Source organism: Phyllostomus hastatus, unplaced genomic scaffold (genome assembly GCF_019186645.2).
Source record: "Phyllostomus hastatus isolate PE091 unplaced genomic scaffold, TTU_PhHast_1.1 phas_contig_148, whole genome shotgun sequence".
Classification (NCBI taxonomy): domain Eukaryota; kingdom Metazoa; phylum Chordata; class Mammalia; order Chiroptera; family Phyllostomidae; genus Phyllostomus; species Phyllostomus hastatus.
In genome coordinates, this window is record NW_025333607.1 from 13408484 (window position 1) to 13432948 (window position 24465).

The 24465-nt window shown below is 52.7% G+C and overlaps 1 protein-coding gene across 4 annotated transcripts in view; it reads left to right on the forward strand.

The window, feature by feature from the left end:
- Positions 1–24465, forward strand: part of TP53BP2 (tumor protein p53 binding protein 2) — a 63107-nt gene that overhangs the window by 24469 nt on the left and 14173 nt on the right. For all 4 annotated transcript variants that reach the window (XM_045859867.1, XM_045859885.1, XM_045859894.1 and 1 more), the window contains exons 2-9: positions 9011–9158; positions 14002–14115; positions 17271–17353; positions 18892–18993; positions 21209–21383; positions 22249–22430; positions 22797–22961; positions 23354–23582. In XM_045859867.1, coding sequence (XP_045715823.1) covers positions 9011–9158; positions 14002–14115; positions 17271–17353; positions 18892–18993; positions 21209–21383; positions 22249–22430; positions 22797–22961; positions 23354–23582 — 1198 coding nt within the window. The remainder of the gene's footprint in view (positions 1–9010; positions 9159–14001; positions 14116–17270; positions 17354–18891; positions 18994–21208; positions 21384–22248; positions 22431–22796; positions 22962–23353; positions 23583–24465) is intronic.

Here is a 24465-nt window from a genome sequence, read left to right on the forward strand (position 1 = left end):
CTGCCCCACCAGGCCCTGCGCGGGCTCACCCGTTACCGCCGTGATCCCCTTTGCCTGGGCCCGCGCTCCTGACTGGCTGCCCTTCTTCTTGGTCGAGGGGCCTCACCATCTCAGTGCCCTCCTGTGGGGGTTCCAAGGGGCTAGCTTCCCCCACTGGTCACCTGCATCCTTCTCTGTCTGGTCCCTGCAGGTGACTTGCTCACTTGTCCATCACTTGTCCATCATCCGTCCCCCCTCCTCTCCACCCCCGCAGCGCCCACTTCTCCATCACCGTGGTCCCTGCGCCTGGCCCATGCACGGTGCTTGCCGAGTCCTAAGGCGGGCGTGAGCGAGTGACAGATGGCGTCACTAAGGAGTTGGGACTGAGGGGGACACAGAGCCAGAACCTCTCAGAGGGCCTGGCGGTGGTGGGATAGCGCTCCTCTGAGTCTCGGGGGAGGTGACTGCCCGCTGTTGGCGTCTGTGAAGGGGGTGTGTCATCCATCAGACACCTGGGACCAGCGTGCAGCTTTCTGAGAGCGCCCTGTTTTTAGGTCTGGGATGAATTCTTCCCTCAATGACATTAGCCCCGTCACAGTTGCTGTGTCGTCCTTTTCCCAGAACGGCTGTTATCTCAGAAAATGATGTTCTCTAGGTGACACTGAGTGAGTCGCTGGGGTGTTTCGTGGGTGGTGGGCATTTTTACCAGCACTGGTAAAATTGGTGCTGAGACTGTGTGTTGATTTCTGAAGTCTGTGGGACTTGATGTAGTCAGTCATTTCTGATGTAAAAAAAAATCATTGACCATGATTTTATGACTTTGCCTGAAATCACTCTAATGTGTCTCGTAGAAACGCTGGGGCTGACTTTCAAGTTCACGTGCGTGGCGGTGGGTTTCAGTGCCCGTGGCCCTTCACTGGACGTGGGCAGGTGGAGGTCACCACGACTGATGAGGGTTTCAAAGGCAGGTTAGTGGCCTCAGGGGCAAAGTCCAGGGAGGAGACCCAGCTCAGAAGTCAGGAGGCCTCTCAGCAGCGACGTCTGGTAACTGCAGGAAGGTTGGACCCGTCATCATCAGGGAGGCCAGGAAGGACTGAATCCCTGAGGGAGGCCCCGCAGAGACTCCTAGGGTCACCTCTTAGCTTTTGGGGGGACAGGAGTGCAGCCCAGGCTGGGGCAGCGGAGCAGCCTCACCCCCTGCTGGGTGGAGCCAAACTGGCCGGTGTGCAGTGACCCCTGGGGATGGCCGCCGGGTCTGCTATGGGTGGGGGCCTGAAAGTTCCAGAAGGCTGGGGTGATGCACCCCTCATCTGTAACCCCTCCAGTGCCGTCCCCCACCTTTGGGTGCGCAGCTGTGTGTGTCTGAGACAGCGAAAGAAGCTTTGGCTGATGTTGCTATGATTTTTGTTTATATTTATTGACCCTATTACAGCTGTCCCCCATTTTCCCCGCTCTGCCCGCCTCCCGTCTGCCCCCCCACCCCGCACCACGTGGCTGTCTGTGGCCGTGGGCTGTGCATGTGTGCACTCGTGTTCCTTGCCTGATCTCTTCCAGCACCCCCCCGCTCCCGCCCCCTGAGACCTGTCAGTCTGTTCCGTGGATCCACGCCTCTGGTTTTATTCTGTTCGTCGTCCCTTGGTCAGACCCCTTCCTGTGTCGCACACAGTGCTGACCGGGCTGCGGGAAGCCAGGCAGCAGCGCCGTCTTCCGAGCGCATCCTGGGCCTCCTGCGTCAGGGGTGCAGCCGTGTGGGCGTGCAGCTGCCACTCACGTGATGGGTGCTTCTCCCTGCATGCAGAGCCACCAGGCCTTCCTCTGGTGTCACTCCCAGCATCCTCACTGGGCTGTCCCTGTGGCGAGCTCTGCTCCTGAGGCTGGCGAGCTTCGGGCAGGATTTGCGTCGCTCTTTTACAGGTTGCTTGCTCATTCTTCTCCAAAGGACAGTCTCCCCAGCCCCCCCCATATCTCTCTGTCTCTGAGGTGAGCCTGAGGGAGTTGAGGTTTTACAAACCAGAACCCCGAAGGTGTCGTTGCAAAGCCCGATTTCCTTTCTGTGACAGGAACACCTTACCCTCAGTGCCTTTTTTCTTTCACTGGACGTCATGTGGTTTTTTAAATCAAAGGAATAAACTTGAGCCTCTGACAGAAAGTAAATTTCTTGTAAGTGTCTTAGCCAGGTTTTTTTTTTTAATTTCTTGGAAAAGTCTCCCACATTTTAATCTAATGCCTCTTTGAAAATGAATCACTCTTATTAATAGCATAACAGTATGGCTCCAGTGACTATGTGTGTCCTGTGAAAACAGAACTCTTAAAAATAAATCTGTGGTCCATTCTTTTTTAAATGAAAGTCGTCTGTGACTTTGGATTTTTGGAAGGGCAAGTCTTTACTCAGACGTGACTTGGGCATGAATTAGTGTTCAAAGTGTGTGGAGGTTGCCTGGCACAACTTTTTACAGCTGGTGTTTTATCTTTTCCAGAATCTTCTTTCTCTTCAGATCGATCATTTTAAGAAGCAGAAACAAATATAATAATCACTTTTACCACTTTTAATGACATATTTTCACAGTTTATATGTTAAGTGTACTTTCAAGTTAGAAATTATTGTAGAAATAGGTTAATATTGAGGCTTAAAAAGTTTAAAAGTGACATCTGCTCTCCAAATGCCACTGATTTCATTTGCGTTTTTTATACTGTCAGTTCATACGGACATATGTTTTAAATGGTTATATTATACAACTCATTATTCTGCCTTGTAACTGTATCTTCCCCCTTTTTTAACACTGTGCTTGTAGCAAGCAGTTGGTGGCTGCGTTGAAGTCCTTCCAGTAAATGTGTTTGAACTTACTTTTCCATTGCTGGTTAGTTTTTCGTCTTACTTTTCATTGACCTAACACTGGAGTGAAAATCTTCAGACGCTGAGAGTGTTTCTTCGTTTTGATTATTTCTTTGGGATCAATTCCCAGAAGTAAGGTCATGAGGTGTCCATGTGGCTTTTGATACATGACTCATTCTACTTTACAAATGGGGCTTTAAACAATGTATCACCACTGTGTTGAGATTTTCAACAATGTATCTCCATCATGTCTTGGAGGGAATCACTTTTTTTTACAATCTTATCTCTACTGGAGCGCAACTTTTTAATTTAAAGCTAATAGTTGTAAATGGTACCTCCTTGTTTTAATTTACATTTATTTCCCCCTTAGGCTTTGTCATTTCTACTATCATATGTGATTTATCTGTCTGTCACATCCTCTGCTCTTTAATGTACTCGGTGGTTTATTGATTGACGGATCTCTTCTCCCGCAGTACTATTAAAAAAAGGAAGTCCCTGATTTACAAGTTGGAAAGAGGGTCACGGGTTAACGTCCCTGGGAAGGGCTGACCCGGTGCCCATTGTCACAAGGGAAGCAAAGCCCTCTGCCCTGTCGCTAGACTTGCACGAGCGTTTTCGGGGGCCCCGGCCATGACTGTCCCCCGCCCGCGTCCTGTAAGGGGCAGAGTCCGTCTGTAGAGGCCGAGGTGTTGTGTTGATCTGACTGTGGCCGCACTCCGTGCGATGGAAATCGTTGAGCTCGGAAGTTCCCAGGAACACGTGTGTAGCTTGAGGCAGAGGAAATAATCCCGTTTCTCACAGCTGTTTCCCAGGGGAGGTCACTCTCAGGGAACCCATCTGCTTCCGTATGGGGAAGAGGCGAATGAAGTCACGTCTGTTTTCTTGGAACATGGTGCTGTAGGGCATTAAAAAATATTCAGTGTCAGGAAGAGCTGGCAATTTGGAAGCAAGGATACTGTAGGTGATTTTTTATGGTTGCCACTAATTTATGCCTTTCCACGGAAACCTCAGTCTTAGCTCCCGTTGATTTTTCCCCGTTTCTGAGTTTCCATTTTACCGACAGGGCAGCACTATATTGTTCTCTGGTCTGTGCGTAGGTCTTGTCTTCCCTGAGAGATTTTTTTTCCTGTCACGTAGCAAGCGCGTAGTGGGCCTTTTCAGTGGCGATACAAGTCAGCATGAAAGTCACCCCGTAAAGTGTGCGGTTCAGCGGTTTTCTGTGTGCTCACAAGGCAACGAGCCGTCCTCATGCATTCCCGAACATCTGTCTCCATCACCCCGGAGAGAAGCCGCTCCTCCCGCCCCCAGAGACCACTGATCTGAAGGTCTGCCTCCCTTGACCTTCCCGACTAAAATCCAAATTCTTGGTCTGGCCTTGGAACAACGGCTCTCAGACCACCAGCCTCATCAGCATCACTCGGGGGGGCGGGGGCTTGTTAGAAACGCAGAATCTCGGTCCCCCTCCCGGACCACTGGGTCAGACTCTCTGGTCAGTGCCTCTCTGTCCACCCGACCAGACCTGAAGGCCAGGGGCCTGTGAGTTCTTGCGTGGTCTGGCCTCCTTGAATTGATGTCTTTATAATCCTTTGCCTTTTCTCTTCCACTGGGGTGACTCCCTCGGCCCTTCCCCCCAGGTCTCTCCGTTTGCTGTCCCCTCCGCTGGGGACATCCGCTGGGCTTGTGCCCTCCGTCTGCTTGCTCAGGGGCCCTGTCCGACCACTCATCGGGGCGTTGAGTGTGAGCGGGCGCTGAGTGTGAGCGTGGATCCAGGAGAGCAGCTCTGGCTCGCCCTCCAGAGCCGCCCTCCCCCTCTCCCCACCTGCTCTGTGCCCCAGGAGGCCGATTTCTATAAACTGCTCCCCAGGCCAACCGGCTGCTGGTCTGGTTTGGCCGGTGGGGAGTGGCAGGGCTGTAAGAGGGAGGGAGCCGGCTGGGGCCCGGAGGGGGACTCGGCTCCCTCCCTGGGGGCTGGCTCTCCACCCACCCGCTCTCGGCCTCTCCTGAACCTGTGCTGTGTGCTGCTGCCCTAGCCACGCCGGGAGTCTTAGTTCTGCCTGGGAACTGACTGTCGGGGGACACTAGCGTGATGTAAGCTTCTGCAGGAGTGAGGGAGGACACACGGATTTCCCTGGGCACGTGGCTCCACTCCGCGCTGTGCCATTTGCACACCCGAGGGAAGACTCGCTGTGCACGTCGCCGGCCAGAGGCAAAGCCGTGCGGTGCGGCCACAGCCGGGGAACTCGTTACCCGTGAGACTCGTTAGCAGACACTTCCTGTTCGCTTGTTGCGTGCCCGGCACAGCCGTGGTGGCAAGGACACAAAGTAAAGCCCTGGGCTGTTCGAGGGGGGAAGACAGATAATAGAAACGAGTGAAATAAGTGCAGTGACTCAACAGAGATAATGTGGTGGTGGCTGTGCCACTCGGAGACGGAAGGCGGGACGTGTGTGTGTGTGTGTGTGTGTGCACGTGTGCCCGTGTGAGGCTGGGTGGTGCTGGCGTTCTGGGGAGGGTGGCCCGGGAAGGCTTCACCGAGCAGGTGCTGGGAGGGGGCCAGCTCGGGTGGCCTGCAGGGAGAGCACGCAGACGGAGGAGCAGCAGGTGCACAGGCCCCGAGAGGGGACCGTGCCTGGAATGTGAGGCACCGCTGGAACAGAGAGCGCGCAGGGCGCTGGCAGGAGATGAGGGCTGGGCAGGGAGTGGGCGAAGGCCTGTGGGGGGCGGGGGGGGGCAGGCTCAGGCAGCAGATCCAAACCAGCCTCTCCCTCTCCCCTGCCCCGCCAACAACACAGAGCAGCCTGGTTTCTTCCCTGACGAGTCACCGGGCTGTTCGGTTCGCACACGCCCCTTGGTCCCCACCCTCAGTCGTCAGCACAGCCTGTTGTTCCCGGTGGATCTGCCCCTTGCCCCTGCCCTCCTCCCACTGCCTTCACTCGGGTCCACACGTCAGGCCTGAGTGGCCAACGTCCAACCCAGGGGCTGTTGTAAAGGCGGTGGCTTTTACTCGGACGCCGAATCAGGTTTTTTGTACTTGTGATTATACTTTTAAATAAGTAAAGCTATTGTTTAGCAGACATAAGTGGCAGCTCTTAGGGAACTTGGAAACTCTTATTTTGAAGACGAGGAGGCTGAGTTTCAGGGAGGTGACATTAGTTCCCTAAGGTAGTCTAAGGAATTATTAACAAATCTGGGGTCAGGACCCAAGTCCCCTGCCTGGGAACCTGTGGCAATGTCACAGCCGGCCCAGCAGGCCCAGCATCGAGGACTTCAGTTCAGTTACTAAAGTCACCGCGTAGCTAATCTTCACACAGGAGGGGTAGCAGTGCGGTCGGCTCTCGTACTTGCCATTCATTCCAGGGTTAATTCTGTGGGGTTTTGGGGGAGTATCGACCTTAAACAGAACACAGCTCTCATCCTTCTTATGAGCAGGGGCGGGGGGGGGGGGTCCCTCAAAAGGGATTTATTATAAAAAATTGTGTATCTATTCTTATGTGTTGAAATTTCAGTCACCTTCAAAGTACTCTCCATTTGATGCGATACACCTGTCGAGATGTTTTTTCCACAGCTCGGCACAGTTCTTGAACTCGTCAGTTTTGAGGCCTCTTAGTGCTTCTGCTGTTTTTTGTTTCGCCTCTTCCACATCAGCAAAACTTTTCCCTCTGAGGACTTTTTTTCACCCAGGGAAACAAACAAAAAAAGTCATTTGGAGGGAGATCGGGTGAACAGGGAGGGTGGAGCACAAGAGTCATGCTGTTTTTGGTCAAAAGCTGCTGAACACTCAGGGTGGTGTGGGCAGGCGTGCTTGTAAACCACTCGTCGTGAAATGGGCAAAGGCGTTGAAAAGAGTCTTCAGAAAAATTTTACTGAAGCCAAATGCAGCCTCTCACAACAACACCAGCTGGTGCACTGATCCAGATGGGTTCCTAGAACACTCACCTAGTGGGGGAAGCCTAGACTACAAGAGGCCCACTCTCCAGAAGATAATTCCTTTTTTTTGTATCACCCCTTGTATTTGTAATTATACTTTTAAGTAAATGAAGCTATTGTTTTCCAGAAGTTAAAAGACCAGATCTCTATTCAAGTTTGGGTTGCTGTGATTAAATAGAGCATTTCCTAATATTGGGCTGGCCAACAGGTTTGTATGTTTTTGTTTTTCTGTAAAATAAAAGACACATTTTTCATTTTCACCAGTAATTTTATTGATTTGGATATTTTGAGTATGTTGGTTATCTCCACGTGGTATAAAGCTGGTTGTTCTCAATTAATGTCTCGATTTGATTGTTACCAATTTCAGCTGGCCCACCCGACTGTGGAGCACCATCCAGCGAGACATCTCCAGCATGACACTCCACAAGCCGCTTCTGACGTGTCCCATCCGTCACAGCACCTTCTCCACACACTACACAAATCTTTTTTGTGTTTCAGTTGCATTTTTACCTTTCTTGAAGTAATAAAGCACCATATACTGAAAATGTTACATATTTTCTTCCATCTTCAATATTCAAATGGCTACAAAAAGTTCAGCAATTTTGATAAGTTTTTTTTTAAATGCACACTGATATGACAGCTGTCACAATACAATCTAACAAAATTGTTTCAAATGAAGTTAAAGACAACTAAGCGCTACTAGAGCCATCATATGGAAAAAAGCCTAACATACTTCTTGGCCAACCCAATATTTTTCTGCTATAAGGCACAGCTTAAAGGGTAGAGGATGGATCAGAAGAACAAAATTGTACCCTAATTATCTCCTTTTAGTAGCCACGTAGATCTTCTGGGTCCTTTATTATTATTATTTATAAAGAGAAAATAATACCTGTCCTGCCTCTCTGAGAGGTAACAGGTGTTTCTGAGACAGTGTGCGAAAATGCTCTGAGTGGTGACGTTGGCAGGTGGGGTGCCCTTACCTTTGGGAGCAAGGGCCTTTTGTTTGCTGATGCAGTGTGTTTGGAAGGCAGACTGTATATTAAATACTGCTGTATTTAATACCCAGCTCTAAGTCCCATATTTACAGTGAAAACAGTTACTGTTATTGAAGTGTTCAGCTTCAAAGAAAGTTTTGGTGTGAGTGGGGAATATAGAGGAGACAAGGTACTATTTCATACTAAAGTGTAAATTGTTACCTCCCTCATTAAATAGGCTGTAATATTTTGCCAGAGCAGCAGCAGGTGGGATTCTGTGAGCTTAGTTAATCTTTGTTATTTTTGTCAGTTCTTTGCTATTTTTGTGTAACAAAATAGTTTTAAAGTGCTGCCTTGTTGGCCAAGTCGAGACCTAGAACTATGTATCAGAATGTGCAGAACCCGATATCATTAGCTGGATAGTGATAGGTGCTGGCCTCATACAGGAAAACTACAGTGTGTGTGTGTGTGTGTGTGTGTGTGTGTGTGTGTGTTTGTTTTGTTTCAACAGAATCCACCGTTGTGACTTTTCTGGATTACCTTCTAGTTGTATTGGGTTACCTTCTATGTTTTCTAATTTTCTGGGTTACTGTCTATATTATATGCATTTATGGGGACTAGTTTTGCTTGCAAGAAGTGGAGACTTGGATTCCCATCAGTCCTCTGCTGGCTGAATGTTTATCTGCAAGGTCCGATGTGGGTAGCGTAGGAGCCGATCATTTCTTCTTACGCCAGGTTGGTGAAGCCATGCCTTCAGTAGGTATTTAACTTGGTTAAAACATTCCGGGTTTAAAATACGGTGTTTTGAAGAGGCGATACATGGGCATGGCTGAAACGTTGGCTGGCGCTCTTCCCCTTCAGGGGCAGCACAGTGTGTTCCTGTGCATCCTTCCGAAAGGGGCTGTGCGTAGACCCGTGTGGGTGACACCCCGGCCCCTTCACAGGACTGCCGGGAAGCTCTAGGTGCAGTGTGCGTCTGGCACACACTGAGAGCCGTGGAAGCATTTGGTGGGCAGGGCGCACAGGTGAAATGTCGGAATGATTTAATTTGACCTTTCACGTGGGCTGGTTTGACTGGACGCCAGGGCTCTGCCGGCCCTGCTCCCGAGGGGGCAGGGACTCCAGATCCCTCCCCGGGCGTGGGCACGTGGGCGAGGGGTCAGCCAGGCCGTTCTGTGGAACGTTTGCACTTGACGGAACCGGGGTGGGGGTGGGGAGAAACTGAAGGCGAACCCAAAGTAAAAGGGCGCCGGTGCGGAGCGCCCCGGTGACCGCTGTGCTTTCTGTCATTGTGCCCAGATGTTTCTCACCGTGTACCTCAGCAGCAACGAGCAGCACTTCACGGAGGTGCCCGTCACCCCGGAAACCACATGCAGAGACGTGGTGGACCTGTGCAAGGAGCCCGGCGAGAGCGAGTGCCACCTGGCCGAAGTGTGGTGCGGCTCAGGTAGGGGAGCCGGCACCCCGGTGCCTTTCATTCCCGTGGGGTTTGGGCCGTGGCCGAGGGCGACGCTCACGCCCGTCCACAGAGAAGCTGCAGAAGAGCGTGTCCACCAGGAGATCGCGTTCTCGGCCCGCCTCCTGGTGGCACGGGATTCTTGCACCTTTCTTCCTCTGCCGTACAGTGAAGACACCGCCGCAGACAGGTGAGGGGACAGGCCGCTGATCTCCCGGCTGGACGCTCTGGCGTGGTGCTCCTGAGTATTTTTGTGTGTTTGCTTCGGTTCTGCTTCATTGGACATCCAAAGCCTCCCGATTGTTCTGCCCTCCCTGAGGTTTTGTAGGTTTCTAGGGAGAGCTGTTCAGTGTTGAGTTACTAGGTGGCAGGAGGCAGCGGTGAAATCATAGGCATTATTTTTAAGCCTTGAAATCAATCCCTCTGAAATGGGGCAGCCTGGTTTCTTTTGGGCCCTCAGGAGTTCACAGGTGTGGGCGTCATTTTTCCCGAGTTCCACCTCCGTCCTGCGCGGCCGGCTGAGCACCCGCTGTTTCGGTTCGTTCTCTGGGGGCACAGGCTGGCTCTCCCTGCGCGCCCTGGGTCCACCCACACCCGTCTCAAAACCCCCGGACTTCAGCTGCACGCCCAGCCCTTACCAGGCGCGCCACCTTCTCCCCTCTGGTTGACTTTCCCGCTGCGGGGGTGTGCTGGTAGGTCATGCCTCCCTGGAGTACTGACTCTTTTAACCTTCATGCAGGAGCCAGAGTCGGCCGTTGGCATAACGAAACCCAAATGGTGCTTTTTACATGGAAGCCCGACAGTTGGGCTCTCCTGGTGATGCTGCCTGGAATAACACCCAGAGGCCTCAGAGGGTGTTGTCCTTGGTGCCCCCCTGCGGCCAGCTCGCTCCCTGCCCCTCCTGCAGCTTCTTTCTGTTCCCGAGAAAACTGCACTGAGCCCTGGTCCTCCTGGTCATCGGGGCCTCCGTCACGATGTCACCTCCTCGGAGAGGCTTTTCCCGAGCTCCCACTGGAGTATCCGTGACGTTCTCTGTTGCACTGCCCCGACGACCCCTCTGCATGGACATGGCTGTCGGTGTGTGTGTGCTTCCTCCTTTATTGCCTCGTCGACCCCTGCAGCCCCAGACCCGTGCACGGGAGTGTGGACTCCCTAGGAGGAGAGGCCTTGCTCACCTCGACCTTGGCTGCACCCAGCTCCAGGAGAGTCCCGCGTGCGTGTAGCAGGAGCTACACACAGTCACGATCACTGAGTGAATAAGTGAGCTCCAGCCGCCTCTGTCGCCTCCTCGCCTTCACGGGGGCGCCTTCCTTACCCTTGACCGAGCCACCCTGTAGGGGTCCTGGGTTCCCTCCTTCCTCCTGCCGAGGCCCCCGCCCTGCCCCGAGACCCCCGAGGCCGCTCCCCCGTTCCCCTCTCGCTCACCCGTGGTGTGTGATGGTGATGGGGGACTTTTCCTCCTGACTTTTTTAATTAAAACAACATAGACGGATGCCATCAGATGAGAGAATGTGTTTTTTTTGTTGTTGTTGTTGTTGTAAAAGAGGAAAAACTGCAGATAGGGTGGAAGTCTCTCCCCCAAACCCGTCCCCTGATCACGTGAGCTGATGGCTTGTAATTTTAGCAGATGGCTTTTCAGGCTTTCCTCTGCATTTGTGTGTAACTGCAGAAATAGTGCTGTGGGTTGTTTCTTCCCCTGTTTTTCACTTATGTAAATAGGACCATACATATTCACATCCTGCGATTCACTCCCTTACCTTACAGGATAGCTTGGAGATCTTTAAAGATGCGTAAGTTTACACCATTATTTTTAATTCCGTAATTTTTCATAGTATGCATACACTGTGGTTGATCTAACAGTACCTTTATTCATAAACATTTAAATTAATTCTGCTCTTGTTTTGATAGGTGCTGCAAGCATTTCTCTAGGGTAGTTAACCGGAAGTGGAATGCTTGGCTGGAAGGTCATGTGTTTTAAAATCCAGTGCCGTGCCCGATTTCCCTCAACGAAGGCTGTCTACGTTGACAGTCTACTGGTTATTTCTAAAAGTATTCCTCATCCACAGTTGATACAGCGATATATTAATTTTTGCCAGGCTGAGACTGACCATTTTTAAATGTATTTATTAGCCCTTTGGGTTTCTATTTTTTTTTAATTGTTTCTCTGGAGCCCCTTTTCAGGTCTCCTTTGGTTTTTGCCCTTTCTCAATTTGTAGACATTAAAAACAAACAAAAAAAAAAACCAAACCAAAAAATATTCTATTTGGACCTCAGGCCAGATTATCCTGCTTGTGGGAGAATTCTCTCCTTCCTCCAAGACTGTAAACACAGTCTTCTGTTATTTCATGATAAAAGTTTTAGAGTCTTTTCCTTCCTTCCCTTCCCCTCCCATCTTCCCCCTCATTAACTTTTGAGACTGGTATGAAGTGGAGATTTAACTTTCTCCCCAGATGGGCAGTGAGCCTTCTCACGCGCCTTCCCGAACAGTCGTTTCCCTCCCTCCCGCTGCGGCGCGTTGCCGCCCGTCCCGTGTTGTGTCTCCTGCGGAGGGGTGTTTCTGTGAGCTGCAGCCGGTGTCTTCTGTTTTTAAGTTCTTGTTGCGGGCAGAACCAGCTTCAGTGACCGCGGTTTTATAATGCGTTGGGCTTCGCAACATGCTGGGTTTTCCAGTTTTATAATCGGTAAGGCCAGTGCTCATTTCATTCTTCTGCTTTTCCAAAAAAAATGCCTGAGCTGTGCTTGTGCATTTTCTCTTTCAGATGTGTTTTAGAGTTACCTTGAAAGGCTCCGAGAACAGCCCTGTTGGGATTTTGATTGATTGCAGTGGGTTTGTCATTCATCGGAGGGTTGAGCTTGTGGGGTGTGGTCAGGAGTGAGGTCTCGGGCATCAGAAGCCTGTCTCTCATGGACCAGTTCTGTGACTGGAGGCAAGACACTCCACCCCTGTGCTCCTCCCCCGCTGTGTCTGTGGAACTGGGGTGGTCCGAGAGCCTGTCTCAGAGGCGCACGCGAGGAGGCTTCCAGCGTGTATGCAGCACCTGCAGCGGGCTCACACGGGCCCGGGTGTGTTCAGTGCTAGCTCTCAGTAAGCGGTGGTAGCTGTTGTGTTCGAACTGCCTCCTCTCCACCACCCCCGTTTTGCTATAAATTGCTCAAAGCGCCCCAGGTAAACAAGAGTAAATATGTAACTTTGATTTTGTTAGCTGCTCCAGTTCCTTATTCTCTCCCACTGACAGTCTCTTTACACCGAGCAGCCTTCCCATGCCGTCTCTGTTCCCTCGCTGCCCACGTGGCGGTTTGCGCAGAGAACATTTCTTGGATTCTTGCGATGACGGGCTTGGGGCTGTGCTCCGCCGGCAGGGACACAGAGATAAGAGTTTCCCGCCTTCAAGGTGAAGCAAGTTTCAGCAGACCTCCGGAACAGGCCGTGCTAACTGCAGGGGTGGACGGACGTGCCCCGTCTGCGGAGGAGAAGAGGGTGCTGGGGGCGGGTGTCCTCAGTACGAGGAAGGGCATGAGCACTGTGACCAGCAGACGGGTATGAGTGGGGGCCTCGGCGAGCCTTCGGAGGGCATTGCCCGCATGCAGGTCACGCCCGCTCTCCTGCCTCGCCGGCCGGCCCTCAGGGCCTCAGCTCCTGGACCTGACGGGAAGGTTCACGGCCTTTTCGGGTGGTCCAACCCCGCAGGCACTGGAAGTTGCCTCACTTCCTGTGAGTTCTCTCTTTGCTTCTGGAACGTGGGGGTTTTCTTTCCTTTTAAACAAAGAGTGTGCGTGTGTTGGGTGAGGAGGTGGAGGGTCTACTCGGTGTCTGTTGAGGGGGTGTCTGCTCGTCTGTGAGTGTTCCCTTTGGGGAGGGGGGTCTCAGAGCGTCTGTGGTTTGCACACGAGGGGCGTCTGTGTCCCCGCAGTCTGTCACGTTCCTGTAAATAGAACCAGAGACGCACACGGTTGCCACCAGGCCGATTAAGTTCAGGTTCGTTCACAGAGTTGGCTGCTGCGTGCTCGGGTGGCTCCGTTTTCTGCCCCGTCGTTGTTTATTTACGGCGCTTAGATGGTGTCTTCGGTTACCGACAAGGGCGCTGCGTTCTCTTGGGCCCTTTCAGCCCTCTTGTATTGGAAGTGTCATCGACATTACTGGAGCGAGTTTGTTTGCTTGTAGTTTTCATTAGTTGCACCCTCCAGTTAACGGTGTGCTTGGTTTTTATACCCAGGCCCTTTGAGGCTGGAAGATTTTTTTGATGGGAGCTCAAGACATATTTCTCCTGAAGTCCCCATCGTTCTAGGGTGTGCAGCTGAGCCCTCGTTTTTGTCTCTGGGGAAGCCCCGACACCTGGCCGTGCCATGGGGGGCCTCGGGGGCGTGTTTTCAGTGCAGTGAGTGGCCTGTTGTTGGGAAATGGATACGCCTAATTTTTTTAACATAGTTTTTAAAATTATAATTTAAAAATAGTGTAACATAGTAAGCCTAGGCTACCTGGAAAGTTGTTTCTATGACTTCTGGTGTATCTGTTTGGAGAATCCCAGGGCCATGAGAGTTAGAAGGGACATCGGCCACCACCCCGTGGGACAGACGATGGATCCCCGTGGCCCCCGGGGGCTGAGTGGCAGGCGGCCGGAGAGGAACCCCTGGGGTTGGGGAGGCGCGGGCTCTGTGCGGCCGGCTCTCCGCGCGGGCTGGACACGGAGCGCAGGCGCGTGGGAAATCTGTGATATTTCCGCCTCTGCGGGCTCCTCGAAGGAGGGAGAACACATGACCAGCGAACATTTTCTGCATTCCCAGGGCGTGACTGGCACGATGGCTAGGTAACTCGGTCCCCTGGTCTCTGTTCCAGAGCGCCCGGTCGCGGACCACGAGCGGATGTTTGACGTGCTGCAGAGACTCGGCAGTCAGAGGAGTGAAGTGCGTTTCTTCCTCCGCCACGAGCCGCCCCCCGGCAGGGACGTCGGTAGGTAGCACTCTGCGGGTCACCACACAGGCGTGAACCCCGATGGCGGGCCTCGGAGTGGAGCAGGCAGTGGGAGGGGCGGATGGGAGGCAGGTGGGAACCCGGGGGCGGGGGAGGGAGAGACCGCTCTGCCAAGCCCGGACCGTCGGGGGCGGGGGCGGAGATGAGGGGGTGGCCTTGCTTGTTCTGTTCGGTTGGAAGACAAAGTTTCATGAGAGTTTCTAGGGCGGGAGGGGAGGAGGTTGCAGAGCAGGGGAGCGAGGGAGTTTTGGTGGGCGAACCCTCACCCCGGGCGAGCGGTTCTCGAAGGCGGAGGAGGGAGCCCCTCCCGTGGCAACGGGACAGAGAGAACACTGTGGCAGGTGCAGGTGAATGCGGGACCCTCTGGGAGCGAGTGGAGGAACTTCCAGTGGAAGACACGTGTTCCCTGAAGTGATGATGGAGGGCAGTCCGAGCTGTGGGAGGGGCAGGAGAGAGCCCCCCGGCGGAAGCCCACGGCCGGGCGCCATGGAGGCCGGCTGACTCACGAGAGCATGGGGACCGCGGGTGACTCGGGCTGTAGGAGGGGGCAGGTGGTTGAAGTGACCCAGGGTCGGAGTTATGCCAGAAGAGTCCAGTGCAAGGTCAGGGGGACCGGCAGAGAGGGTTTGGGCCAGAGGACATCTCAGCCGGACGGGGAAGAAGTAGAGGCAGGAGGGGCTGAGGGGAACGGGCCGACAGGGCCCACAGGTGACAATCTCAGTTTAATGAAGCGGTGTAGGGAGAGGAACTGTGGTCCAAGAGTAGGAGGTTGGAATGTGAGGTGTTGGGAGCCGGGGCTTCGGGGTGATCGGGAGACGGGCCTGAGGCAGAGTGGGGATGGGGGGGCCGCCAAGCGGAGAGCTCTTGCCCATGGGTGGGAGGGTCACCCGAGCGAAGGTGGGGCTCGGGGCGGAGGGGACACGCGGTGGGGTGGTCACCGCTAGTGGTGAGGGTTGTGACCGGAGTTTGTAGGTGACAATGCACGACGGTGGAGAAAGAGCGGGCTGACAGTGTCCCCAGACTTTGGGGACACAACCGTCCCTGGGGCCCCAGAACTCTCGTGTGTGGGAGAGCAAGCAGTTTCAGGTCTGAGGTCCGTGAGGAGCTCTGGGCCCAGTGGGAAGCCACTGGTGGAAGCAGGTTACTGGTGCTTCTGAAAGCGTTAGAACTTGTAAAATGCGAAGCTGAGGGTTTGTGACTTCCATCTGTGATACTTCAGAGTGAGAACATAGGTAACATGTTCATTATTGGATGTCATGCAATTTCACTTTTATCACTTTAATACAGGTGTCCATGTGGTACCCACCAATTGGGCATCCCTAAATTAGACCGGGGGGAACCCCAAAGTCTACCCGACCGGCCTCTCCCACTCTACAGATGAGAAACACAGACACTTCAGGGTTAAATGACGTGTCAGAGGTCACGTACCTGGCGGCAGCGCCTGGCCTGCCCGGGGTGGGACTTGGGTCCCCTCTGCCTGGCCCGTGGGCATGCCGGTACCTGTGGGCTTAATTTAAATGAGCACGTATTTCCTCCCTCAGCCATCTTCTTTTATCGCTTTTATTTGGCATCTACATCTCATTTTTATTTTGTTCCTTGCTTACATTGCTGCAAGCATCCTTCCTCCTCTACATGAATGGGTTGAATTTTCCCTGTTCCTCTGCCAGTTCAAATGTCCTCCCACACAGTCCTGGGTAAATTATTAACAGCCTCTCAGGAGCGCGATGTGCGTTTCGGAGTGTCTGTAACGTGAGAACTACAGACACTGCTGGTGTGGTCACGGAACACCAGCGCCACATAGTGTTCGGACTGGGGCACAGCAGGGCCGCCCGGCCACTGGGCCGTGTCCCTTCACACGGTGGGGGTCACCTCTTCAGTGTCAACGCCCGGATGGGGATTAGAGGGCTGTCACAACGTTCTTCTTCCAGTCCCACTAGTCCCTGGCCGCCAGAACGTGTGTGAAGTTATTTGTAAAGTGCTTGCCTTCTACTCGAATCGTGTAACTGAACGTGCCAAGGAGAGGCAGGTGGAGTGCCTGTCTGAGGCAGCAGAGAAAGCAATTCTTCTTAAGTGGTAGATGGAGTTTTCTTGCGGAAACAGTGTGACAGGTTACTGAAGCTGCTTTGTCAGGGAATTGAACGGTGTTTTTGAAGCGGAGCTGACACGTGAGCGGTAGGCGTAAGTGTGATGCCTAGCTCTGGGGGCGTTGTGTTTACGGGGGTGGGAGTTTGTGCTGAGCTTCTAGACAGGGGCTATAGGCATTTGCTTCAAAGGGAATTTTAATCCAGAATTTCTTGAGATAATTTTGTAATTTTTCTGATTTCTGGAGGTACAAATATAAGGTTAATTTCATATATTTTAAAAATTGTCTTTGTTGATAGTATTTGTTTCTTATGATACATCAGTTTAAGTTAAGGCTATTGTTCCCTTATGATGTATTAAGTGATACTGAGAGACCCATATATTTTGGCTTGAAACATTACATTTAGCCAAAAAAGCAGAATACGGTGTTTTCCAGTTAGTACTTTCCCAAACTAAGAAAATGGAAGTTTTTTACTTAAATAAATGGGGAAGTACTTCACAGTACTTGTGAGTTACCACAAAACGTCCTCGATAAGACACATGTTTAAAATACCATTTGCCTCCTTGCCAATTGCTTCCCTCCCGCTTAGGTTACGGAACACTGTTAATGAGCACGAGGGTGGACTGATTCCATTTTCACTTAGTTCTTCCAGCGAAACTGTTCCCGATTTAGCTCACTACTGAGGCGCTAAATGGAGAACCAGGAGGAGCTCCTAGAAGGAAATGGTGTGCACAACCCATAATCAGAAGCACATTTGTTCTGTCAGCTTCCCCTCCTCTGGTCTCTGAATCGGGCGGCTTTCCTGGGGAATAGTTAGCGGGTGCTGGTTTCTGTAGCTCACCGTTCACTGTTCCACGTGAGGGTTTCCAGAACAGGAAAGTTATGGGACCTTCCTGCTGTCGATACTAGCTAGACAATGTTTTGTTTTCAGTTTACTTTCAACCTAAAATATCAGAGGGCAATAATTACAGAACTGAGAAGTGAACTGGTTATTTGGAGTGACCGTCTCTCAACTCTGGCTTGACGCGCAGTTTTTGGATTTTGTGTTTAGTGAGTGGACCAAGGTCTCAGGATCCAGCTTTGAAAAGAAACGGAGTGAAAGTCCCTGGCGACCATCGAAGGAAGGAGAATGGCGTAAGTGATCGTGGCCTCCTGGCCGAGTGTGTGCGCGGCTTTTCCAACCTGTCATCTCCCTCACCGTCACTCTGTCACTCACTGGGTTATTGAGGGTGGCCCTTTTCTTAAGGGTTCTTTTGTATGTATTTCATAGGAACAGTTGATTTTGACGATCTCTTCAATGCTGACTATTAAAAGAGGTTTGATGCCGACTATCCCATAAATTCAGAACAAAACAAGTGCAGAGCACGCCTGAGGAAGGATTTGTTTTGGGGTGATTTCATTTGTTACTGTAATGCTTCTGGAAAAATGGGAAATGACATATTCATGCTTTTGCTATTGTCTGAGAGCATTAGCAAGTAATTTTGGGGTTCCTTGACACATTTTCTTTTTGGACACAGGATTTTTAGTGCTGTCGGGGATTAGCTGAGTTACCTTTCTCAGTCTGCAGTGAACGCACGTTAGTGTCCAGGTGCTCCAGGGCAGCCTTTGCCCCCACTCCGCCGTTCCTCGGGAAGGCGACAGAGGGCCGATCCGAGGAGGTGGGGGTGGGCGTCTCAGTCACTGCCAGGATTTGAGTGTGTCGTGACACAGTACTTCTTTTCCCTTCACGGGGTGTTTTTTTAAGAACGGCTTTACTGATGCACAGTCAGCACACAGGAAATGACACCCATTTCAAGTGCACAGTTTGAGAAGCTTGGACGTATTGCACCACCCCCCGCCCCAAACCACCACCACAACAACCCAGGCAGTGAGAGTGCCCGTCACGCCCCCAGGGGTCCCTGCGCCCTTCCCTTCTGACCTCCCTCCTCCCCCCAAGGAACCGCCGGGACGCCCACTCTGTGTCACTGCTAATCAGTCGTGTTTTCTAGACTCTCCTGTAAGTGGAACCATCCAGTAGGTGCTCTTCCGTCTGAATTTGCTCAGCAGAATTATTTTACGGTGTTTTGTTGTGCACGTCGGTAGTCAATTCCTTTTTATTGCTGAGCGGCGTTGCCCGGCCCGGGAATGCCACAGCCTGTTTACGTGCTCACCTGTGCACGGACCGTGGGTGGTCGCCCGTTCTCGGCTGCTCCGAACCAGGCTGCTGGGAATGGATGGTCAAGAGCGGACATCTCGCCCTTTCCTCCTGGCGATCCAGTGTGTCTTGAATTTTTTAACTGCCAGGGATGTGGTGTTTCACGGTTGCCCCGATGACTGTATTTTGGGTTGGCTGCCATGCCCCACTCCCATGTTTGACGTGAACAGACTCTACTTTTCTAGTGCAAGTTAACTACAGAATGAGGTATTTCTAAGTTGTCCCATTGAGGTCACTGGCTGTTGAAGCTATTCAGTGTTAAATATATGGCTTAAAAGAATGCTGGTCTGTGCATTAGGATGCTTTATATCTTAACCTAATAAGTCAGTGGTGGGGGGTGTTGACATAAAAATGAACGGTCTCTTTGGCATTGTGGGAGAACAGCGGCTGAACGACCGGGACGTGGTTGGTTCAGGTGACGCCTACAAAAATGGTGCGTGCAGACCCCTGAGGGGCTGTTTGTGCTTTCCGTCCGCAGGTCAGCGGTCCCAGGACGGACCTGACTCTCGCCGAGCTCCAGGAGATGGCGTCCCGCCAGCAGCAGCAGATCGAGGCGCAGCAGCAGATGCTGGCTACGAAGGTGAGGCCTTGCCGGAGGGGGCCCGCCATGTCCGTGTGTGTGTGTGTGTGTGTGCGCGCGCGCGGAGCCGCTTCCCTCCTGCACGCGCCATCACGCCGGTTACCTGCAGGCAGGCGTGTGTGCGTGCATCCCGGGAGGCGCCTCCTCCTCTTTACTGCGGGATGTTGTGGAAGCCCGTAGTCATCCTGCCGGTCAATCTTCCCGACCCCTGGTTCTGATCAAACTACCGAGCTGTATCCGGTGTCAGTGGACGAGGAAGGGCATAAAGAACCCTTGAACTTGGCTAGCGGGAGTTACTCTGGGCTAAGCACGTCCTGTATCATGGCTTCCGCAGGGAGAACTTTACATCGACTCATGCCAACGTGGTCCCCTGCTCTCCCAATGACAGGCTGCTTGCCTTTATTTGGGGACATTCTCCACCCCCAGAATAACCCTAACCCCGGCCTTGAACAAGGGAGGTACAAGAAGCTCCTCCATGGCTATCGAAACCAGCCTCACTGCTGCCTCTCCTGCCAGCCGCGGGCTGCCAGTGCAGACCAGACGTCAGCAGGCTTTCTCTGGAAGCACAAAATACAGCGTAGGTAGTTCAGTCTGCGCAGCTTGTGCTGTCTCAGCTCGGCAGGTATGGCAAGAAAGCAGCCATCACAGGATGGTGAGCAGCTGGGGCTGTGCTTCAGCTTGACTGCGCTCACATATGTGGACAGCAAGCTGGTGCCCCAGTGAGGCTGTGCTCATACACACAGACAACAAGCTGGTGCTCCAGCGAGACTGTGCTCACACACGCAGACAGTAAGCTGGTGCCCCAGTGAGGCTGTGCTCATACACACAGACAACAAGCTGGTGCTCCAGTGAGGCTGTGCTCACACACGCAGACAGCAAGCTGGTGCCCCAGTGAGGCTGTGCTCATACACGCAGACAGCAAGCTGGTGCTCCAGTGAGGCTGTGCTCACACACGCGGACACTAAGCTGGTGCTCCAGCGAGGCTGTGCTCACACGTGACAGCAAGCTGGCTCCTGCCTGTGGGCTGTAGTCTGCTAGCCTCAGGTCTAAACACTCACTATATGCAACTGACCTGTGCTTTAGCGACTGTGACCTCACTAGAGCAGGGGTCGACAGCTGAAGGTGTGACGGCAAACTACCAAGCGGACTTGGGAGTAGTGGCCAGGGTTCGGGACGGCAGTTCTCAGCATGCGCCAGGCCGTCGTGGAATAGTTCCTGGGCTTGCTCTGTGGGCAGACACCGGCTTTCTCAAAGTCATGTCTCACTGCTTCTCAAACTTGAATGGCATATGTGTCACTTGGGCATCTTGTTAAAAATGCAGTAGGTCTAATGATTCGGTAGGTCTGGGGAGGAGTCTGAAGTTTTGCGTTTCTAACAAGTTCCTACGTGATGCTGTGAGGGTATCATTCCTTGAGTAGCAAAGACATAAATTCAAATAAAAAGTTTAATAGAAGAAATTTCTAGTCTTGGGTTGGGGTCTTGTTTTGAAACTATTTCTGTGTCGTTTATGATTTAGGCATATTAATCTGAGAAATTTATAAATTGTATAGCTCTGTTTTACTTAAAATTTTCAATAAGAATAAAATTGTAGTTGCACAATGCAGTTTTCTAAAGGTGGTGAGCAGTGCCTTGTCCCTTGTCTAAGTGTATCTGTCGAGTGGACATTTATGGCCACGTAAGGTACGAAGAGGTTTTCGTTCACTCCTCACATGGCCTGTGGGGTAGTTACCCTAGATTATCTGTTTGGAGGTGAGGAAACAGGCTTGCAGACTCGGTGAGCTCGGCAAGCGGCCCAAAGCCTCGCGGCTGAAAAGGGGCAGAGCTCGGGCCCGAGTGCAAATCCGACCACCGAGCCCATCACGTCACAGCTTCCCGAGACTGCCTCCCGTCTCTCCACGAGCGAGCGCCTTTTTAAAACTGTAGCCGCAGTTGGTGGAAACCAGCTCAGGGCTCACCGCTTGCTTGCTGCGTAAGAGCTACTCAGATTAAATGTACTGATTTGTGGATCTTACCCCCAAAGGATTCTGGGGTCGGGCCCAGCCATGCCCACTTATAACACGCTTCCCGGGGGGTGGCTCTGGTGACCACCTCCAGGACAGAGCAGTGCGCCGGTGCCCCTCAGTCCCAGCATCTCGGGGTTGTGGGCAGATTACTTTTGGGTTAGTGATATCCCCGCTTAAAACGATAACGGCCTGCTGGCGGCTTTTGTCTTCAGGAACAGCGCTTAAAGTTTCTGAAACAGCAGGACCAGCGGCAACAGCAGCAGGCGGCCGAGCAGGAGAAGCTGAAGAGGCTCAGGGAGATAGCGGAGAGCCAGGAAGCCAAGCTCAAGAAGGTGAGGGCGCTGAGAGGCCACGTGGAGCAGAAGAGGCTGAGCAACGGGAAGCTCGGTGAGTCGATCCTCTCGGTTGCCTCTGTTGCCAAGGCGACCCGTGAGGCTGGGGGAGGGGGAAATTGACGTAAATTTGTAGTAAGAAGAATGAGATGAGACTTTGTGTGATCACATTAAAATAATTTTTCGGAAGTGTCATTCAGGGGTTCCCCTGACTTGAATTCAGCTGTTCAATGGTTAGACAAGGTTCTTAAGTTATCTTTGGAAAATGTATTAGTAGTTTGTTTTTCCTTTTAAGTGTATTTTGATTGGAAAGTAGGTAAGGCAGGGAGTTTTAGTTGTATATTAGCTCCGTTTATTGTAAGACCATTTAAATGAAAATTTTAGTGATTTAGTAGCTCTGTCTACCACTATAAAACAGAGATTAAAATGTCTACAGAAAGTAATGGAGTTTAATGTTTAATTATATATGTTTTTAAAGATTTTAAATTTTATTTTTAAAGAGGGGAAAGGAGGGAGAAAGAGAGGAAGAGAAACATCCATGTGTACTTGCCTCTCGAGTGCCCCCTACTGGGGACCTGGCCCTCAACCCAGGCATGTGCCCTGACTAGGAATCGAACCAGGGACCCTTTGGTTTGCAGGCCAGCATTCAGTCCACCGAGCCACGCCAGCCAGGTCTAATGTTTAATTATATTCATAATACAAATTCTGCTAAAAATACATTCAGAATGAGGCGCAGATATTTTGAGCCGTCTCTGTTGGTTTCAGCCGCTTACAAAAGAAATAGGTTGGCTCCAGGGCATCTCTGGAAAATTCCTCCACTTTTCATTACAAAGTTCATTGTGAAAGCCTGGTCGCCTGGGAAGTGGTCCATTCTTACTTTTCTTTTCAACGATTGTTGCCTTTTTCCCTTCTCACTCTAGTGGAGGAAATTGAACAGATGAATAGTTTGTTCCAGCAGAAGCAGAGGGAGCTGGTCCTGGCCATGTCGAAAGTGGAGGAACTTACAAGGCAGCTCGAGATGCTCAAGAACGGCCGGATCGACGGCCACCACGACAACCAGTCGGCGGTGGCTGAGCTCGACCGGCTCTACAAGGAACTGCAGGTACCCCGTGGGCTGCTGGGAGCCACAGCGGAACCCAGCTCGGGCGCACAGAGTTGTCCTTACAAGTGGCAGGAAGTGCTGGATTTCTGTGTCTTTTCCTTAAAGGGGCTGGTGGGGAGGACGACCTGAGCCCCAAAGAATCCAGAATAACCTTTCCAGTCCCTTCCACAGGAAACCCGAGGCATTCCTCAGAACCACAGCCGGGGGGTCTCATGCTTAACCGTGAACCTGGAGGTGGGAGGTAGGGAGGGGTGGCGGGACCGAGCACTTTTAGAAGTTACGTAACAGTGGACCCTGTGCCTCTGTGGGAGAAAGTTCTCGCCCTCCTCCTTGGCTACCTTTCGTCGTTCCCCCCCGTTTCTGCAGCTGAGGAACAAGCTGAACCAGGAGCAGAATGCCAAGCTGCAACAACAGAGGGAGTGTTTGAATAAGCGCAATTCAGAGGTGGCCGTCATGGATAAGCGTGTGAACGAGCTGAGGGACCGGCTGTGGAAGAAGAAGGCGGCACTGCAGCAGAAAGAGAACCTGCCAGTGAGTGGGCTGCTGCTGCGGCGTGGGCCGGGGGGTGGGGGCAGACGGCCAGCCCGGCGAGGTCAGTTGTCATAGCAGCTGTGGCAGGGGCAGCGCGCAGGGTGCCCTCGGGAGAGAGGGAGGGAGGGAGGCAGGGAGGGAGGGAGGCAGGCGGCGCCCGGAGCTGCCCGGAGGACGATCCGCTGTCGATGTGCTGCTGTGGCTCCGGCTCTCCCGCTGATCCGTGTGATGAAGTCCGGGGGCCGGGCGGTGGCGCAGTGTACTTGTTGGGCACGTTTGTAGCAGACCCTCTGGCCAGAGCTGACTTGAGAACGTTCTGAAAGCGTCCCGGACTTCTCTGAGTTTGCCGCGGTCCGGCCCGTCTCACTCAGGGACCTGCGCTCTCTCCGAAGGTGTCGCCGGATGGAAACCTGCCCCAGCCAGGCGTGTCGGCGCCCAGCCGCGTGGCCGCCGTCGGCCCCTACATCCAGTCGTCCACCATGCCCCGGATGCCCTCCCGGCCCGAGCTGCTGGTGAAGCCGGCTCCGCCCGACGGCCCCTTGGCCGTGCAGCCCTCCGAGGGGCCCATGAAAGTCCACACGCTGCCCAACATGCGGTCCGGGGCGGCCTCGCAAGCGAAAGGTAAACGCGGGTCATGTTCACGGCCATCTGCAGCTCAGGTCCTCTCGTCCTCACTGTTGTGTTTCCCCAAGTTCGCGTTTTAAGAAAGTGTCTTCCTCTCCCTGTTCCTGTTTAAATTTATTTCTAAGAGTCTCCTTGTGTTCTTTGCCAGGGCAGTACGTTTCTTAACCCTAAATAATACAGTTCTGTTGAGGAAGTGAAACAGAATGCAGTATTTTTGCAAATCTGAAAATTGTTTTGAATTTCTTCTTGCAAAGAAGGAAATCACAGTCGGATGTTAGTAACCCGAGAATGTTTATTTTTCTGTAAAGACACCCTCTGCGTGGTTAGTGGTGTCGTCTTTGCAGAGCGTGGGGTGCGAGTCCACTCTGCCGGTAGACAATGTGTATGTTCAGATGCGCTTATGCTGGGGGCTTCGCCTGCTGACAGTGTTTGGCATGAAGGTCAGCGCGGCGGGAGATGCAGAGAGGGTGACGGAGGCTCCCTCCCGAGTTAGTGGGCTCTGCATTCTGGGCTGCCCTCCGGTCCAGGCTGGGGTGGCCGTGCTCGGGGGCGGGGGGGTGACAGAGGGGGAGCCATGGGAGAAGCAGGGGAAACGTTCTTCCAATTCCCAGAAGAAAAAAAATAACAGCCAGTGTTGCCTCTTTATTCCTGAACCACTGTCACGTGCACAGATCCACTGCCTCTATTTAAAACTACGGCTGTGTCATAATTACCCCTGTGAGGCAGTGTGCAGCGTGGCGCGGTTTCGTGGAGGGAAACTTCTGTTGCTGTCGGGCAGAAGCCAGAGCTTTGAGACGTAACTGTCAGTGCACACCGACGTCCTGGGTCGGAACCTGCGTTCCCGCCCCGTGTGCCGCCCACACACACGCTCGGGGTGTCG